The 17,402-nt window shown below is 37.6% G+C and overlaps 1 protein-coding gene and 1 long non-coding RNA gene across 2 annotated transcripts; both read right to left on the bottom strand.

Moving 5' to 3' along the window:
* Window positions 1-1,629: 1,629 nt before the first annotated feature.
* noc (no ocelli) lies at window positions 1,630-3,549 on the bottom strand. Its single transcript, XM_969829.5, has 2 exons — window positions 3,312-3,549; window positions 1,630-3,254 (listed from the first exon to the last, which is right to left on the bottom strand). The coding sequence occupies exons 1-2, from the start codon at window positions 3,396-3,398 to the stop codon at window positions 1,938-1,940; spliced, it is 1,404 nt and encodes a 467-aa protein (XP_974922.2). The 5' UTR covers window positions 3,399-3,549; the 3' UTR covers window positions 1,630-1,937.
* An 11,416-nt stretch (window positions 3,550-14,965) lies between these two features.
* Window positions 14,966-16,440, bottom strand: LOC135265873 (uncharacterized). Its single transcript, XR_010333729.1, has 2 exons — window positions 16,052-16,440; window positions 14,966-15,253 (listed from the first exon to the last, which is right to left on the bottom strand). It is a non-coding gene; the product is annotated as an uncharacterized LOC135265873 (long non-coding RNA).
* Between the last annotated feature and the right edge of the window lie 962 nt (window positions 16,441-17,402).

Here is a 17,402-nt window from a genome sequence, read left to right as displayed (position 1 = left end):
AGGAATTTATCTATTAAATATTTGGAAATTAAGTAGATGCGCTTAATTTATTCGAATTCTTCATTAACTACCTAAAATATTCATCGAATTAAACGAAAAGGCCATCGAACAGCATAGCATCACTATTTTTGAAAAATAATCATTCCATTATTCCGCAAAACATCTCCACTAAAGATATTAATAATAAGGAAGGTGACACTTTTGACACGTCTTTACATCTAAAGCATATAACATTTTCAAAATATCTGTATAATTTCAGCCTCTTGTTTGCACAGACAAATATTTGTGTTGAATTAAATTACTAGTGAGTACAATAAAATTTCATATTAATATTTACAAAGAAATTAAAAGATAAGTAACCTATTTCCTACGAAGCGTAAATAGAACTAACCTCAGAATATTTTTTTAATAAAATTTTAAAATTTTTAATTGTAATTTTGGTGCAAATAAAACTTCCATAAAAATATAAAACGTAATTGTTTGTTTCATTGCCTGAATAAAACTGGTGTAAATTTTCCTTATAATAAAAGAATAATACCACACACTTAAGTTATATGTGGCCAATCACAGATAAGCACTTTGGGAAAATAATCAGTTAAAATGCTATTTCATTAAGTATGTAAATGAAATTTATTTCAAAAACATTGTAAAATTTTTATTTGGAGCCTATTTATGTTCGAAAAATTAATTTTAGAGGCCAGGAAAATTTTCAGAATCGAAATATTCATAAAATAAAGTCATAAATTAAACATCAATAAACTATACCTACCATAATACTAGCTATAAATCATTCTAGCCGTATTTTATTTTATGACTAAAGTCGTTTCGGGCGATTTTTTAAACTTTCTTTACCGCAAACAGTTTTATGCGCACTTGAAAATAGAGCTAAAGCGCGGATTTATAACATTTATAATTTAATGAAAAATAAGTTTCTGAAACATGATTTATTTGAAAAAATACCAACAGTTTATTTTGGACAAGCGCCACCTCCTTCAGCCAAATGCCAACAGATCTTGTCACTCACTTTGCTCATTTGGCACAAGTCCCAGAACAAGTATGAACTGCCATTGTCAATCAGTTACACGGAGTAATAATAATCTCTTAGCATTCAATTCGTCAGACAGGCATTGGATCATCCTTCTCCGTGCTATAAAAATTTGGCCGCTGCCACTTCTAAGTTTGTTTCGATTCCAACAACTCGTTCATTTAAGTGACACCTGTTACAGTGTAAATCTCTCAAGCAATACCGTCTAGCAACACGTCCTCTGTGTTAACGGATTCACTTGAAAGAAATATAGTCATTTGATGAACGTTTTACGGTTTGTTATCTGTACAAAAACAAACTTGTGGAGACGACGATAATGTATTTATTGATAGAAAGTGGTATATTTCGAAATGTACGGGTTTCAATTAGTAGGCAGTGGCGTGCAAGCCCGTCACCCTCAAGACACGATGATGAATGAGCTCGTGACGTGCTCAGGTGATCCATCATACACAAGAGATTGGAGATGCCAAGGGAAGGTCACTTGCCGGCAATCCATCATTGCGGCTTTCACACCCATCTGCCAGCACCGTCAATTCACCTGCGCCCTACTCCTCCCCCCACGAGAATGAAATAAAATAACAACAATCGTTCTACAAACATTTTATTAAAGCAATATCGAAACTCAACATTAAATACTTACAAGTCTATACAAATATTTTTATTGAATTATTTAAAGATTAAAGTATCGTTGAAACGGGAGAACAACTTAGAAAGAAAATGGACTGTTTTATAACTTATTGCCCTATGATTAAGTCCGCTTCAGATTGCACTTAATTTTAATCAGCTTTAGCTTCGACAAAATTATTTACACGTTATCACAGTGGAGCAAACAGACCGATACAGACGCCATTCTGTATGAGTCAAAACATGAGAAAAATTACTACAAGTATCACTATGGATGCACAGCAGCAGCGCCAAGCCGTTGTCCGTAAACGGAATACGGAGAGTAATAAGCTCCAAGAGCCGTCGGATTAAAAGCACTGTATGGCGAAGCTCCCAAAGAGGTAGGTAGAGTGGGTTTCCCATACGGGTGATACCTCGCTGCCGATAACGGGCTAAGTGGAGGATTGGGGTACCCAGGCCTATGGAGCGACGCCGCCGACGAGAACAACGAATGGGGGTTAAGTAAAGGCGATGCCGAGGACGTCACCGCCGCCGACCCGTCAGACCCACTCGTGTGTGTTCTCAAATGTTGCAACAGTTCTTCAGATGTGACGAACCTCTTCCCGCAGTAGGTGTCCCCCGCTATCCAATTACACACATATGGCCGTCCCAGCTGAGGGTAAGCAAGTGACGACGGCGGCACGGGACCCGGGGGCACTAACGACATCGCCATGGCCAAATTATACTTCTGGTGGTCGCATTGCGTGCAGCCACTGGGACAAGGGCCAGATGCTCCACTCATCAACAACTGCTGATTGTGCATGCTGAATTGGCAACTGGTGCAATAAGGGTCTTTACACACTGGAACTAAAGCTTCACCACCTGATGGAGTTTTGACACGCGCGTAACTCAAGTACGGTCCCGGAGTGGCTCCCGGATAGCCGGCAGCGAGCATGGCGGCATGGTGGTGCGAAAACGGAGCTCCGGGAAACGGGGGCCTAAAAGCCGGATTCGTGTGTTCGAGTCCGGGAGGACAACACAGCGATCCCAAAGGGCCGTTCAGTCCTGACGATAACCCGGACGATAAAGCACCGTGTTTGTACGCCCCCAAAGGTGTATCCTTCGGATGTCCTTGCAGAATTTCCAGACCGGATCTGATGATGGGGCTTGCACCACGAGCCGACGGAGTTGAAGATTTGTTTTCACTCGAACCTGGAGAAGTTTTCCCTGTTTCGGGGGCCGGTGTCGCAGCGGTGCTGGTTGCTGGTGACACTGACTTCCGTTCAGGACTTTGCGTTTCTGATTTCTTCTCGTCACTTGGTGTCGAATTTTGATGAGTGGATCCTGATTTAGAGTTAGGCCGGTTGTCTTCGCTTTTTTTCGTAACAACATTATTTTCATATGGTTTAAAAGCGAGCTTATTTTCAGTCGGTGTGTTTCTTTGAGCACTCTTATCGTTTTTTACCGGAGGCGAACGCGTCGAATTCTCTTGCGACTTCTTTGGTTTCTCCAATGGAGAAATCAAAGGCTTGGACGATGGAGTGTCTGCTCCTATTTGACTGCATGTTTGGGCGAGGAGTGCCAACGGACTTTTCTTAGCATCCAACTGAAAAATAAATTTGCATTCAACCAAGGATTCAGTGTTAGCAAATAGCGCTCTTACCGTAGTGGGTAACGGTGATAGGTAATCCGGCTGCAAATATTGATTTCCGGACGTTGACAGCATGCCTCCACCCTCCAACACAACCATTTGGAATAAATGCACGTTTACGGCGGATAAAAACAATTACACGATTAATAAACTGACGGAACACGAGCGCAAACTAGCTTTCACACGACGGACAACTCCAGTATGAAAGTCTGAAGGCAACAGAGCTCCGCTCTCTAAACGAGAGGCTATTGCGCAGGTTTGGCAGCCCCTCCAGGCTTTGCAGCCCTGCTGAAAGTCCTAGCATGACAAAGCGCTAATACAGCCACGTTTCTGGCCTGTCGGTTTCTACCACCCATGAAGTTGGTGACGACGACAGACCTTCTGGATGCTTTGATGTTAGCCGCCCTTAAACAGGCAGTAGCGAACGAAATACGGGAAATGAACAACAAACCAAAAGCACAATGATGACGGATGGATGGTGGCGCAGTTCACTGCGAAGTTATTACAACCTGTCGGTCGTAAAATACGGTTGAGCTTTATTTATTTTATGGTTCCGTCTACTCCAGCTGTCATAACTTTTATAAACTTGTCAAGATACATTTTATCTATGCTTGATGCTATCGCAAACACTAGTTGGAGAAAACGTTAAAATCTCAGGGGCTAATTAGGAGACGCCTTTTGAGAACAATCGAATTCTCACCAAGGATATTACCTAATAACGTCATAAATCATTTCACGCCTTTCATCATCGACCTGACAGATTTGCCGATAAACACGTCGGCTTCTATTAATAATAGTCGTAGCAAACCCATTAGAAATCACTGTTAATTAGCTACATAATTTAAAAATAATATCTCATTTGAATGGATGTTTGCCTCCTTTATAACGAGTCGTAAATATATTTTTTTAATTAATTTAAATGGTGTTTTATTTCCTTTCGATAAAAACCCGACGTATAATTAATTAACAACACCTGACAGATTGTTGTTCTTCCTTCGCTTAACAATTTCGACATAACACGAGATTTAACAAGTTCGATAAATATCAATTTGGAAACCCGTCAGTTTTCGACACACATAACTAAAAAAGCAAAAAACAAATAAGCTGAAATTAGGTGAGACCAATATGTAGGTAATTGTCTTTTTTAGATCGAACTTGGTTGCCTAGTAGAGCATATACTGTCTTCTTGAAGACAAAATCGAGTAACAAAAAAAGTAGCGATCCACCTTCCACCTTCCACCTTCGGTGATTGCGTTGTTGTGGGCCTAAATGTTGTACCAAACTTGTTATTTACGATAATAAACTACTAAAGTGGTCGTTGGGTGCTATTAAATATTTTTTGGTTTTGTAATTTTGGTAATAATGTGGATAGGCATGTTGAAAAAGTCTGACAATAAAATAGTGAAGAAGGTTATTTATTCTAGTAGGAAGGTGTTGGTTATTAATTAAACTGAAATCTTAATAACCAATCTCCTGAAACATTAAAAAAGTCGAATCGGACAAGCCGCCTTCATCCTTGTTTGGTTAACGGTGCTTAGACGATGCCCCATCACCTTTTTCTACCACCACGCCTTATAATTACGACTTCCCGACTAAATGGGCTCGCTGTCAGCTCGCACCTTCATTTGTCTTTGGAGAGGACTGTGGCAGGCGCGATGGTTATCGTTAATGATGGTCGTGGAGTCGTCTCTCTTGCACCTACAAGCATTAACGACCACTAACGATGACGACCACATCGTTGCAAGCGTTCATAAAAATAACTCAAACGTTACGAGTCTAATTCACCGTCAAAAAACAGCCAATCTCTCGCAAACTTGTAGCCGTGACTATTTAATGAAACAAGAAAAAACTTGATAAATAACTTATGACATGCACCGATCTGATAAAAATTTTAAAAGGATTGATGGAGAATCGATGAGGCCTCATTGAAATCTCGCTGCAGTACACGCTACTGTCCTCCATGATTTATGAAGGAGTCAAGTCTGACTGGATATTATTCTGACAGCGAATGCGTGCATGCCACGTTTACGATTTTTGACAACTTATAATTATGTATTTAATTAACGCGCGAACCTCACCTGCCAGCTAATGTTCCCACTGCTTGAAACTTACAAACCGTCAGCATAGCCCGCATTTCTCAAATTTATTCTTACTTGATATTTAAGTCAAACACGGAAACGGCCAACAGACAAGTTAATTACGACGTGCTTTTTCATCAAATATTTCAAGTTTTGTAGATATTTCGGTATTTATAAAACATAAATAAGCTGTCAAACAAATGACCCCTTTGAAAAGCTTTGTCTTCAGCACGGATCTTCAGCATCATGCAGGAATTTTTTTATAGATAATTCGGCCAAAATATTTTGAGAAAACAAAAAAATCATTACAGTTCAAAGAAAGGATTGTCTATTGTCTACTATTACTATTACTATTACTATTACTATTACTATTACTATTACTATTACTATTACTATTACTATTACTATTACTATTACTATTACTATTACTATTACTATTACTATTACTATTACTATTACTATTACTATTACTATTACTATTACTATTACTATTACTATTACTATTGGATTTTATTTGACAGGATATATCGGAACAAGCTTGTATAAAAAAATACTTTCTCAAAACGGTTGCTGTTTCTATTTTTCCACAAATATGCCAAACTACGTACTCTAGATACTACAAATTTGAGAGTTACTCTTCTTTCCCCTTAGCAAACATCCTTATTTAGGTACACCTTCAAAAGTGCAGAAGATTCTTTTTTCTCCATTTGCAACATCTTGTACCTAAGTAATGTTAGGTACTGTTATCAGTGCCATATTAAACTTTAGTTTTTTGTTATAAATTTGCAAAAAAAACAGTAAACAGTAAAAACCGAATGCTTTTTGACAAAACTTTTCTGGGTCTGTCTCCGGCCCTGGTTTGGTCATGGCATCACGCTCGGTGGTTATTTTTTGGTGTGGAATTTTTTGGCGATCGCAATGTGACTGCGGCCCGGTTTGGCAACTGGTTGCATCAGATATGGCGAGCGAAATTTTCGGAACACCTGTGCGTCGAATGCCGCGACACACGGCGACATGGCGGAATGCGTCCGATTTACATTTTCGTGTGCGGCGGCCCTCATTTTGATTGCAGATGTCGATATTACCGATAACGTTTTGTGTGTATCCAGCCAGACAGTCTCATTATCGGAGGGGCATCCAACAAACCGACTGTGTCGGCTTTGCGGCCCTTTGATTGTTTATTCTCCGCGACTTCCATCACTGTCGACGAGCGTTCAATAAATCAGAGTTTGCCATTGACGTTCGGCGGGAATTATTTATGCTATTTCGCCGAGTTTGTTGTTGTTTTTTACGACGGCGGCCGCCAGTTCTAGCCAATTATTGGCGGTTTCTTTGGACGAGGCTGAGAATGCGAACGCATGAATGAATGTAAGAGACGCGAGTAGTACCAAAGCTCGAGCAAGCCATTGCTTTTTCAAATTGCTTTGCTCATTAATCCCGTCTACGTCCGATTTATGAAAGATCAAAGATTCCAAAACTTTAATACTCTCTTAATTCAAAGTGTCGTGAGGAATTACACCAATTACAAGCTGACTTGGCGCCGCTTTTAGTTTTTGGACACAATCCAACCAACTTGCTCTTTACAAATACAACTCCAGTAAACATAATATATTCAAATTACTAAACGTTTCGCTAATACCGGCTCTCCTAATTTCATTAAAACCGTTTCAAGCAGTCTTACAAATCGGATTTCACTTGGGGAATTTATTAACAAATCTGCTTGATGAAGCTTCAAGCGGAATATGAAATTCTTTTCGATACCTGCTCAACACTTGCAAATCAGAAAACTACACATCATTAGGCTCCACCTGTCAATTCCGATATTTGTGAGCTATAAAATGTCGGCAAAAACCAAGTAAACGAACCGATACCCCCTACCGCTAATCCACTTATTTTCAATGTCCGTCAAATTGTATACCCTTGCCTCCAAGATTGGATTAGACGTGTTTAACTCAGTATTGTTATGATAATTTGGAAAATCACCTTACGACCACTCCTTCGACTTTATGACGAAACACCATTTCGTTTTATTATGTACAGCTGTCAAGAAAATTACTCCCAGCAATCTTATCGTCTCACGACAAATATTAGATTACGTTTGAAGTCGTAAAAGGGACGCTTTCAAGTTTATGCAAAGACCAGTAATTTTATGCCGAAGTGTGTAGCTTTTGGAAATTCATCATTTAGACTTTTAATCCCGTCGAGTTTTTTGTTTATTGGATCACGGTTCACTTGTTAGATACGGGATTTAGGTCGAGGAAATAATAGACAAAGCAATATCTTCTTGAGTTGATCGTCGATTAATAATAACAGTTGAAAAATGATGTAGGTGTATAGAAAAAGTTGGTCGTGACATTGAGATGAAGATCGACGACAGGGGGTGATAAATGCGTTCGAGTACAAACAATATGCCTTTCTCGACGTAAGGAAAATAATGTTGGAGATTTGTTATAAGTCAAGCTGCATGGAAATTAGCAGCGAATGTCATTAATAACATTCGATAGCTTATTGTTGGCCCGTCAGTTTTCTATTATGTCGAGGTCGGATCATCAATCTCCAGCTCTGTGAACCCGCCGCGGCTTCCGCGGCCTCGACCCCCGCATGACAAACGACAGCTGCCTAGCACTTGACGGCTGCCTATCAACATTTATAAATGGCCCCAATATATCCCCGAATAATATCCTTCTCTGCACTTTGCTCGTCGTTTTCGATAGAAACCGCTATATTTCGCGCCGTCATCCAAACCTCCAACTCACATTTTTCACCAAACGTTTATTAATTATTATTGACACACAAACCACAAAGGTAAGGCTGTGTAAACGTTCCCCAAAAAACTCGTCCAACACCTCATTACGCGCGATTCAGAATTGCAAAAATCCTGCTTTATCTCTAACAACAAACTAAAAGCCTTTATTAAATGGCCGATGTCACTATTTAAGAGGCTCTATAAATCTTCAAGTCGTCTTAAGAAAATTAAAGCCTGCAATAGCCCCACCATAAAAGATAACAAGATTGTTGGGACTTCAGCTCATTACCAATAATAACTGATCCGGTTAAATTTACAGAGGTAGATTCTTACAAAATTGGATTAGCATAATTTTCGGAAAAATATGCTCGGCAAAGCTATATACATGACCCACAGGTAAGCGAATTCTTTGTACTAACCCAGCGAGAAATTTTTCCGAATTGGATTAGAACCATAAAAGCAGTTGGAACCTAACCATCTCCTGCAGTTTCGGAATAATTAACACGAATTTTACCTCTAGGAATTTGTGATGAGTAACTGGATGCTAGTCGGCAAAAGCGCAGAGATACAATTTGCTGTAAGTGCGTTTACGAGCGTTCCATTCTTAGATCGCCATATACGGACGTTTGATAGAATTGTTGGCAGTTTTATTGGACGACAATAAAAATGAATTCATTGTTATTGAAGGGAACTGTTGGAAGCAATTTGATAAAGAAAGATTAAAATTGATGACTGTTTTAACAATAGTTCTTCGCCGTTTCATCAATAAAGACAGATCTCAGGGGCAACGTCAGCAAACAATTTAGTTTCGTGAATTATCAGAGGGTGGCCACCCTGAAAGCAGCTGACGCCGAACTTGAAGTCTTCATTTGTGAACTCCTGTTGGTTGATCAATTCATTAATTTTTACTGTCGTGCCGATGCGCTTAATTTGATTTTAAACGAAAACAATACGATCCTTGTAAAATTTTATTAAAGTCGTAAAAATTACAGCTCATGTGTAATTTTGGATGTCGACATTTCCGTAGGCTAATTCATTTTATATTAATTTATTGCATAACACCAGTCTAAATTATAAATAATAATTTAATGTTTTTATTGAGAGATCGTAAAACGCAAATCTTTATTGCCCGTCTGATGTGTCTATAAAATTTTATTATTGTCAAAAGTTAAAAATAGGTCTGTTTTTATTTATTTATAATAAACATTAAAACAATAAATCGTCGAGTTAATTGTTTGTAGTAACTAGATCAAATTGGCTATAAAATGTGTTCTATTACCGCTAATGACATGAAATACATTAAACGCCACAACTTACTCTACATAATATTTGTTTGGCTATAAACAGTACCCGCATGTTTATAGGAGCAATGTGTTAAGATTATATCGGTTGACAAAATGTGGGGCCGTCTTAACCATTGTCTTTATGCTCTTTCTGTTCATTGTTAAGTTTTTATGCCAAGTTCATTTGGCAGGCGACGTGATAGCATCGTTGTTTATTGACTCGTTAGAAAATGACTCGCTTACACAGTTTGATTTATTAGACCATTCTCAGTCTATACCAAAAATTAAAATAACAGTAGATTTCCGATAATTCAAAAAGGTCAAAGTCATAGACCCAAACAACTTTGCAACTTTTCCTTTTCACTTTACAAATCATTTTATATTTGACCATTAGAAAAAAAAGTTGAAACTGAAAAGTGTGAACTGCAAAAGTTTCGTATATTTCTCCAACATTGTTTTTTAATTTTTATAAAGCATAATAAAAACAATTCAACGAATTATCCTTCTTAGAGAAATTTATAAAAAAATGAACGACATTGATACGAGTAATACAGGAGTTGAATTTTGAAAATAATATAGTCAAATCTCTCTTAAGGGACAACTCCTATAAACTTTCTCATAAGCGGACATTTTTGTTAGTCCCATTTTGAGCTAATGTATTTCAAATGATATTGTTTCCTTTTTAAACGGACTTTCCAATAAAGGGACGCGGAAAGTGCAATTCGAATCCTTAGAAACAAAATCTCTTCTTTAAGCGAACAACTTACCATACCCGCACGTGTTGTTATTAATATGACAAACCGTCAGAAAATTCGGGAATTCACATAAGCGGATACATGTTGCATTTTAATATTAAACCGATTCAGATTAGGATCTAGATCTAGATCTCGTTTACCGTAAGCCCTACGGACTACGTTGTCTATAAGCATTCGTTAGTACATTTTATTCATTATACAACGATATCATGAAAAAATAAAACCAAAAAGCATACCTATTCGTATGTTAACATTATAATAAAAAAATAGATCTACATTTAAATCGAGTGTACAAAATTTAGAAAGAAATGTGAAATAGGAAAACCAAACAACAAATATTGTTAAAAATAAATATGAATTGGTAAAGAAATAAGAAATGACATGAAAGTGGAAATGTTTCTGAAGAACGAAGTTTTTTTTGAAGAAATAAGGATTGAAAATAGGTCAGTTAACTTCAGAAGGGTAGATAGGGAAGTTCTGAATTCGTCCTTATAAATTTTAAGTACATTTCTAGCAAATTTGCGAGTAATCGTGAACAAAATGCAGCAAACTTTGAAAAAAAAAAATTTTTCCCAAGAAATTATTATTGATAAGTATTGTTATTGTACAAAATATTATGAAGCCACTACTTCTTTAATAAATTATTTTTAGTTTGTGTCTATGTATACGTTATTACTTCCCTTACGAGGACACCTCCATTAACCAGACAAAAAACATGCCACCGTCGGTGTTCGCTTATAGAAGATTTCACGCAAAATTTTAGCTGCAATTATAAAATAAACAAAAAGCCGTGTGAAATAGCAAAAATAACACAACAATTTAATTTAATGAATTTAGTCAATTAATGACCTAATTTTTGTTTATCTGTATTTTCTTTATGTTAGAAATTAGCAATCTGTCTCTATAAAAACCTTCTTTTACATTCTTTTTGATATCCACGTTAAAATAACGTCAACCCTTGAATACTTGAGGTAACTTTTTACGAGAGAATGACAATAAACTTGGTTTTGGATAATTTGGATTTTGGATAGTCAACAGCGAGAATCTGCTGTAAAATCGAGGTAAAAATGTTTATTTTATTATTCTACCATGTTGTTACCATAATTCTTTTTCCCACGACCCCTTGCGAAAGTGTCTGTATCCACTTAATTAAGTAGACATGAAAGTTGGCAATTTCGTACACATGTTTTATTAAAAAAATATTTTGGAAACCCACCCCCTCTAATTAATTTCTGCCTATGTAATATACTAGTATTTCTTATGGTGAAATACAAATAATGAAATGAAACATAAATAAAAATTAATGAAAATGGTTAATATTTAGGCAAGTACTGTTGATCTTAAAGAACTTTCTACTTCTTCAGGCAACACTAGAATACTCTTTGTCCAAATCTGTCTAAATAAAAACGAATTTCTTGTTCTAAGAACTCACTCTACCAATTTTCTAATAATGAAAAAATTTCATTGGAGATTTGCTGGTTTGTAAGGAACAAGTCTCCATTTGCAGTAGTGGTGAGTGAATTTAAATAACTTTGTATCGTGAGACGTTCTCGGATTTCTGGGAACGTTTCAATTTATATCTCCTATGCGTCTGCAAGCGGTCGGGAGTGCAATCGTCGATTTCCGATAAACCAATTATTAGCGGTGGAGATAAGTGATATATGAGCTGTAGAGTCCGTATCAGTATGTAATCTTCGGAAACGAATCCAATTTACAACGCCGCGACCTCACCAATTTCCTTTAATTGACTCCATAATGGCGACGGATGTGGCGAAGCGAGCCGCCGGTCAGGACAGAATCGCGAGTTCGCCGCCTCACTAATCGTTATAGTCGAAATTTACGATCCGGATTATCCCGTCCCGGATTCAGACATTCGAATCTTGTTGTGTGTTTCCAGCCAAAGATCACGCACACATGCACAGTCTCAACGGCAATATCAGATGACATAAATACCGCCGGTTGTAAAAATGCCCGGTTACATGCGTTCTTACAAGGCTATCTCATGCCTTGCTCCCTGAACTATCAATTAAGCCACTTATGCTGCACTGCTTGTTGGTTAATCTCATTAGCACTGTTATCATGGTGTTTCTCTCGCTCGCTACCCGTTTACGAGGTAATTAATTAATCCTTAATCTGTACACATATATTTCTGGACGCTACCTAGTACGCATTTGCACTGCTGCTGATTGTGCTCGCGGGACTATTCAATAACGGCAACTGTGTAATTAAAATCGGCTTGCCAACGCGATAAATGCTACGAAGCTCGACGTCAAATGCGCCCCTTGGAGGCAACTTCACGACTATTGACGCAAACGGAAATTGTTACACTCCGAGGTAATAAACGCAACTTAAATGACAAGTGCTAGCAAAGCTCACATAAAAACCTTTATGATTTTCTTCGGCGTTTTGCCAATCATTCCATCTAATTACATGTTAGCTTCTCCCCTCCGCCCCTATTTTAGTATCCTGATTATCAATCACTGAGACACTCGGGGACGCAGGTGGCATTTGAACCCACATCACCACTACAGTGCAATTGATTGTAGTTATAGTTAGACCGATAGTATTAGTGAGTCATGATGGAGAGCTTGTACATAAAACATCAAACGGTTGTGCAAAAGCCATAAAGTCAAAATGATATACGTTTTCTTGTGTTGCATAACAAAATCATGTATGGTTAAATTAAAATGAACAAAGTTACGACTTGGATTTGTGTTTCTACTTGAAATACTAGTTCTATAAAATCCTATATGGTTGCCACTAATTTTTATAGTCTATTGAAACTGATAAAGGTGTATTGATTGTAACATTTCTTCATTTCTTAGCCCAATTTTGTAACACGTTTCGAAGGAGCTTCTCTAACATCATGTGATAAATTGGACGTGGTAACATTAAATCCTTCGTGGATATTACCAGAAATGAGTGAACGACAGACAAGCAGATTTTCTAATTAAAGCGTTAGCTGCAGAGAGAGCGAGTTTGATGTTGATATTATTTGTCAAGAACTGTGACGTGTAATAGTAGTAATTTAATGATCCTCCCCCAGCTGTCCGTGTGATGTAGCTCATCTGCGGACGCTGACAACCCAGCAAATCGGCACTGACGCTAATGTTGTACATGACAACCCGCATTACTGATTAAGCTTCTGATAACAGATTTAATGGAACGCTCTATATATTACACGTTCATTCATAATTAGTTTATCTCCTAGCCTGCTAACTTACCAATTACGTAATCAATGTTCGCAAGAGGAAATTAATTATTCCCCCCTACACCTGCTGGCATTTACCCTGATTACGGCCCGAATTACATCTCCACTTTTCGAAAAAAGCCACATGGGTGTGGGGGTGGCGTCGAATCCATGACTCATCTCGCCTGGAGCCCATCACATCACCAAACACAAAAACATCATTGCTTAATGGAATCCGGTACATTAATCACACCGGAGAAACGGAGGACGTTTATAAAACGGAAATTATGTCGCCCGAGGGGACACGACCATAAGGGTGAAAAAAGGATCAACATTTACCGCGGATTGTCCCTATGTTCTCATCCTCAACGGGATTCTAAATATCCAGCCCTAGAGCTGGACAACCGCAAAAACTGTGAGCCATCCATTATTTCGCTTCCTTACGCCGTTATTGTTCTTTGATTGCTTTATTTGCCGCTGCTGTGAACATGGCTTTTTTCGGCGCGGATTTCTTGCAATGAACACGCCGGTAAAGCAGAATCCAATCAAGGACATGACTTGAAACGACACTACCATAAAAAGATCACAAGACTGCACAAACGATCGGCGTTTTCTACAAAATTGCGCGAGAAAAATGTGCGAGCAAATTCTCTATTGCCACTTTCATGTGTACTTTTTCACTCACCATTGTTTTATGGTCTTTTTTCTTTCGTATGAGTCGAGATATTTTTGCAAATGTACTACGTTAGACCCCAACTTTATTTTCCAGTTTGTTTCAATGAATTGTATTTGAGCCAAATTGTGCTGATGCTTTTACCTACAGTGCTCCAAATTCAGCTAAAAAGTGAGACTAACGAGTCTGAAATAGTTTGAACATAATTTGATAAGTTAAACTAAATAAAAACAAACAACAAAAATAGAAACTAGAAAGAATATTGGGGCACTCATTCTGTTGGAACACTCCTTCGTCGTGCTCCAAAACCATTCGTGACACAACGTCTTATAAAACTCAGAAAATAATATACTATTGTACCTTACGATTTTTTAAAATATTTCTTCAGGAATTTTTTCAAGATTTTTTCCGTAATCTAAGTATGCTTCTCAACAACGTACCACTGAGTTGGTGCGCTCGTTTGTGAGCACTTTGTATGAATAAAAGGATACTAAACTATTCTATAACTAATACCTAATATACTAGATCAATAAACATGCATTACTTATAGCACAAAAATTCTTACGAAAAATTGAAGCAAACTTATGTACATTGTAAGCCCAGATTTTTTTTTAACTTTTAGACTTTACTACACTGTCAAAGTACTTCCTGTGTTAATTAATCGCAAGAGGCCAATATATGCACTTGTTCTTTGATTTGCCAAGAAAACCGAGAAGATATTCCGATTTCCACGCGTTTCCTGTAAAGTTTATAAATCTGGAACTGGATACATTGTAACTAGACTCAAGTAACTCTTGATCCAGTTAAGGATCCAATATCTACATCTCAAAATCTGTGACCCGTTCACCATAAGGGACTAATTCAAATAATGCCAAACATGAATGACCTTCTGTGACCACTTATTTGCTGTAGGGAGTGGGAAAATGAAACAAAACAAGGAACTGAGTTAATAAATTTATTATTTTGATTTACTGATTTGCGATTTACATTTCTAAAGCTGTAGTGTAAGAGTGTAAAGCTGGTGTAGCGACAATTCATTATATCAAGAGTCGTAAGTTAGGCAGTATTATGTATTTATAAAAATTTATGAAAGTCCATAGGAGGCAATGGCTGCAGTTGCGCTGGTAATTTGTGTTGGGAAACATATCGCTGTAGGTAGTTGGGTCGGTACTTGACGAATGTAAACGTGCCACCGGTCATAAATTAAAACAATGGCTTGTCCGTCGTATCTGATGAAGTAATAAAATGTGTTAGAGTAAGGCGAACGCGTCTATAAATAATAATTAGATTCAAGTAGTTGAGTGTAAATGTCAGATAAGTGCTTGATCCCAGCCGGCACTTTTGCAATAAGCGACACGAAAATGCAAATGACCGTCGGATTAGCGCGTATGCACGTAAAGGTGGAGACAGCGTGCGGCACCGTCGACCACAATATTTCAGCGCTTATCTGCGTAAGTTTACACTTATTGGGATGATGGGAGATTTATGTCGAACACTGGGATGTGTCGACGACGGACATTAATTAATCCGACGCAGATAGGAGTTGCGGAAAAGGACGCGTCGTGTCGTAACGTCACGCAGTGTCACCGGAGCTGTCTCTGGTTATTTACGAACCGGACTCGGCCGTCAGGTATCGTTATGAAACGGGCTGTCACTATATATTTCAGGCCGTATACGCTTTATGATTGCAATAAATATCTTGATAAACGATCTTTTAAATTATAACTGTGATAGATATTTGCCCACTCAACTCCAGGGAGGAGTCGGCTATAATTTATGGCCCCATTTATCAATGCTCCACACCCTCTGTTAACTGCGAGCCAATTCGAGATGTGTGCCGCGATACCGAACGTTGTTCACATCGGGATGTTGTTTCAGCTTGACTTGACCCCATTCGTTACCGTAATGTCTTCTTTCAACTTTCGCCGCCGCCGAACAGATATATATGATTAATGCAGCTGCTTTCATGTAGAACCGATACCATCGTCGCGGGAATTAAACAAATCATTCTGTTATTGACTTCTCACCGGACTGACCGGACGAGATCGGTGGCGTGTTCTGCCATGTCATTAACTCGATCACAACAGGGAGTGCTGTAATGATGACCAACAAGTTGCTCTACACTCGAATCTAGCCATCTCTAAACTACTTTCACAACTGATTCGACACTTTGCAACAATAAGATACATTTATATCGCCATGCTGTTCTATCTGCACTTCGTTATCATGAAAAATTATCCGACATAAATACATACTCAACCAAGTAGTTGCAAATTATTCAAAGCAAATAGATTAAAGTCCCACTTATCCGAGAACAACCAGCGATAACAATAAATAATGCTCACGAGATTAAATCGGGCTTTGATTAATAAGGAAGTGATTATTGTTTAACATTTTATCTACTATCAAAACCTGCCTCCGGGTTCACTCGTGTATACATTTTTCAAAACGCTGTACCTTGAACTTAATTAATAGACGATTAAAAGCTCAAATAGTCAGGAGTTTAGCGATTTGCGGTCAAAACTGGCCAGCTAAAAGACTTGGATGAAGTAAATTACCAAAAGAGTTTAAATAAGAAGACTTGTGGAACAACAATTTCAATATGAAAATAAAAAGTAAAATTAGTTTTGACAGCAGCTTATTTCCATGTTGCTCCTATTATTGTATGACAAACTGAAATGAGGACGCTTCGAGAGTTAGACCGTCTTGCCCCCAAACATTTTTAAATGACATAATTTAAATTCAACCTCTTTAAATTGCTTTAAAATAAGGCAGAAATGTTGAGCCTTATTCCTCTACTATTCTGAGAAAAACCGATGGTTAATGATCAATATTTTTCAAAAATGTCTGCGATAAGTAGTTAAGTAAAATATTGCTGGAAAAATGAGCTTCTCATATGGACATTAAAAAAAGACCGCTTACACAAAAAATTTTGTTTTTTGGAGGATAAGAGCAAAGGTATTATGAAAATTAGCTGCAATAAATTGAAAATTGATTCATATGTTACATTTCTTCTTTTTCGCCGAATACTCTTATATCCTCAGATACCCTTATTACGTTGTTTTCTTTCCCATTCGTGAATAATTTTGTATTCTTTTTTCATTACTTGCGCATTCTCCGAATTTTCATAAACTGGTTCCAGTTTGAAATTTTCTCTGTTATAGTCTTTCGTCTTACACAATTTTTTAACGTTTAAGTAGCTTTTTTTATAAAGCAGAACTGCTAACTTAACACTTAACACAAATGATTTTGCTAGTTGCGTAATATTTTCTTAAAAAAGCAAGCAGTCTTTATATAGACAGCAGTTCAGTTGCATCGAATTACAAAGATTTATTCCAGCAAAATATACCTAAACATTTCGTTTTCTGATCGGTTTTT

Source organism: Tribolium castaneum, chromosome 4 (genome assembly GCF_031307605.1).
Source record: "Tribolium castaneum strain GA2 chromosome 4, icTriCast1.1, whole genome shotgun sequence".
NCBI classification, from domain to species: domain Eukaryota; kingdom Metazoa; phylum Arthropoda; class Insecta; order Coleoptera; family Tenebrionidae; genus Tribolium; species Tribolium castaneum.
Note: the sequence above shows the minus strand (reverse complement) of the source record. Positions and strands in the feature narration are given on the sequence as shown.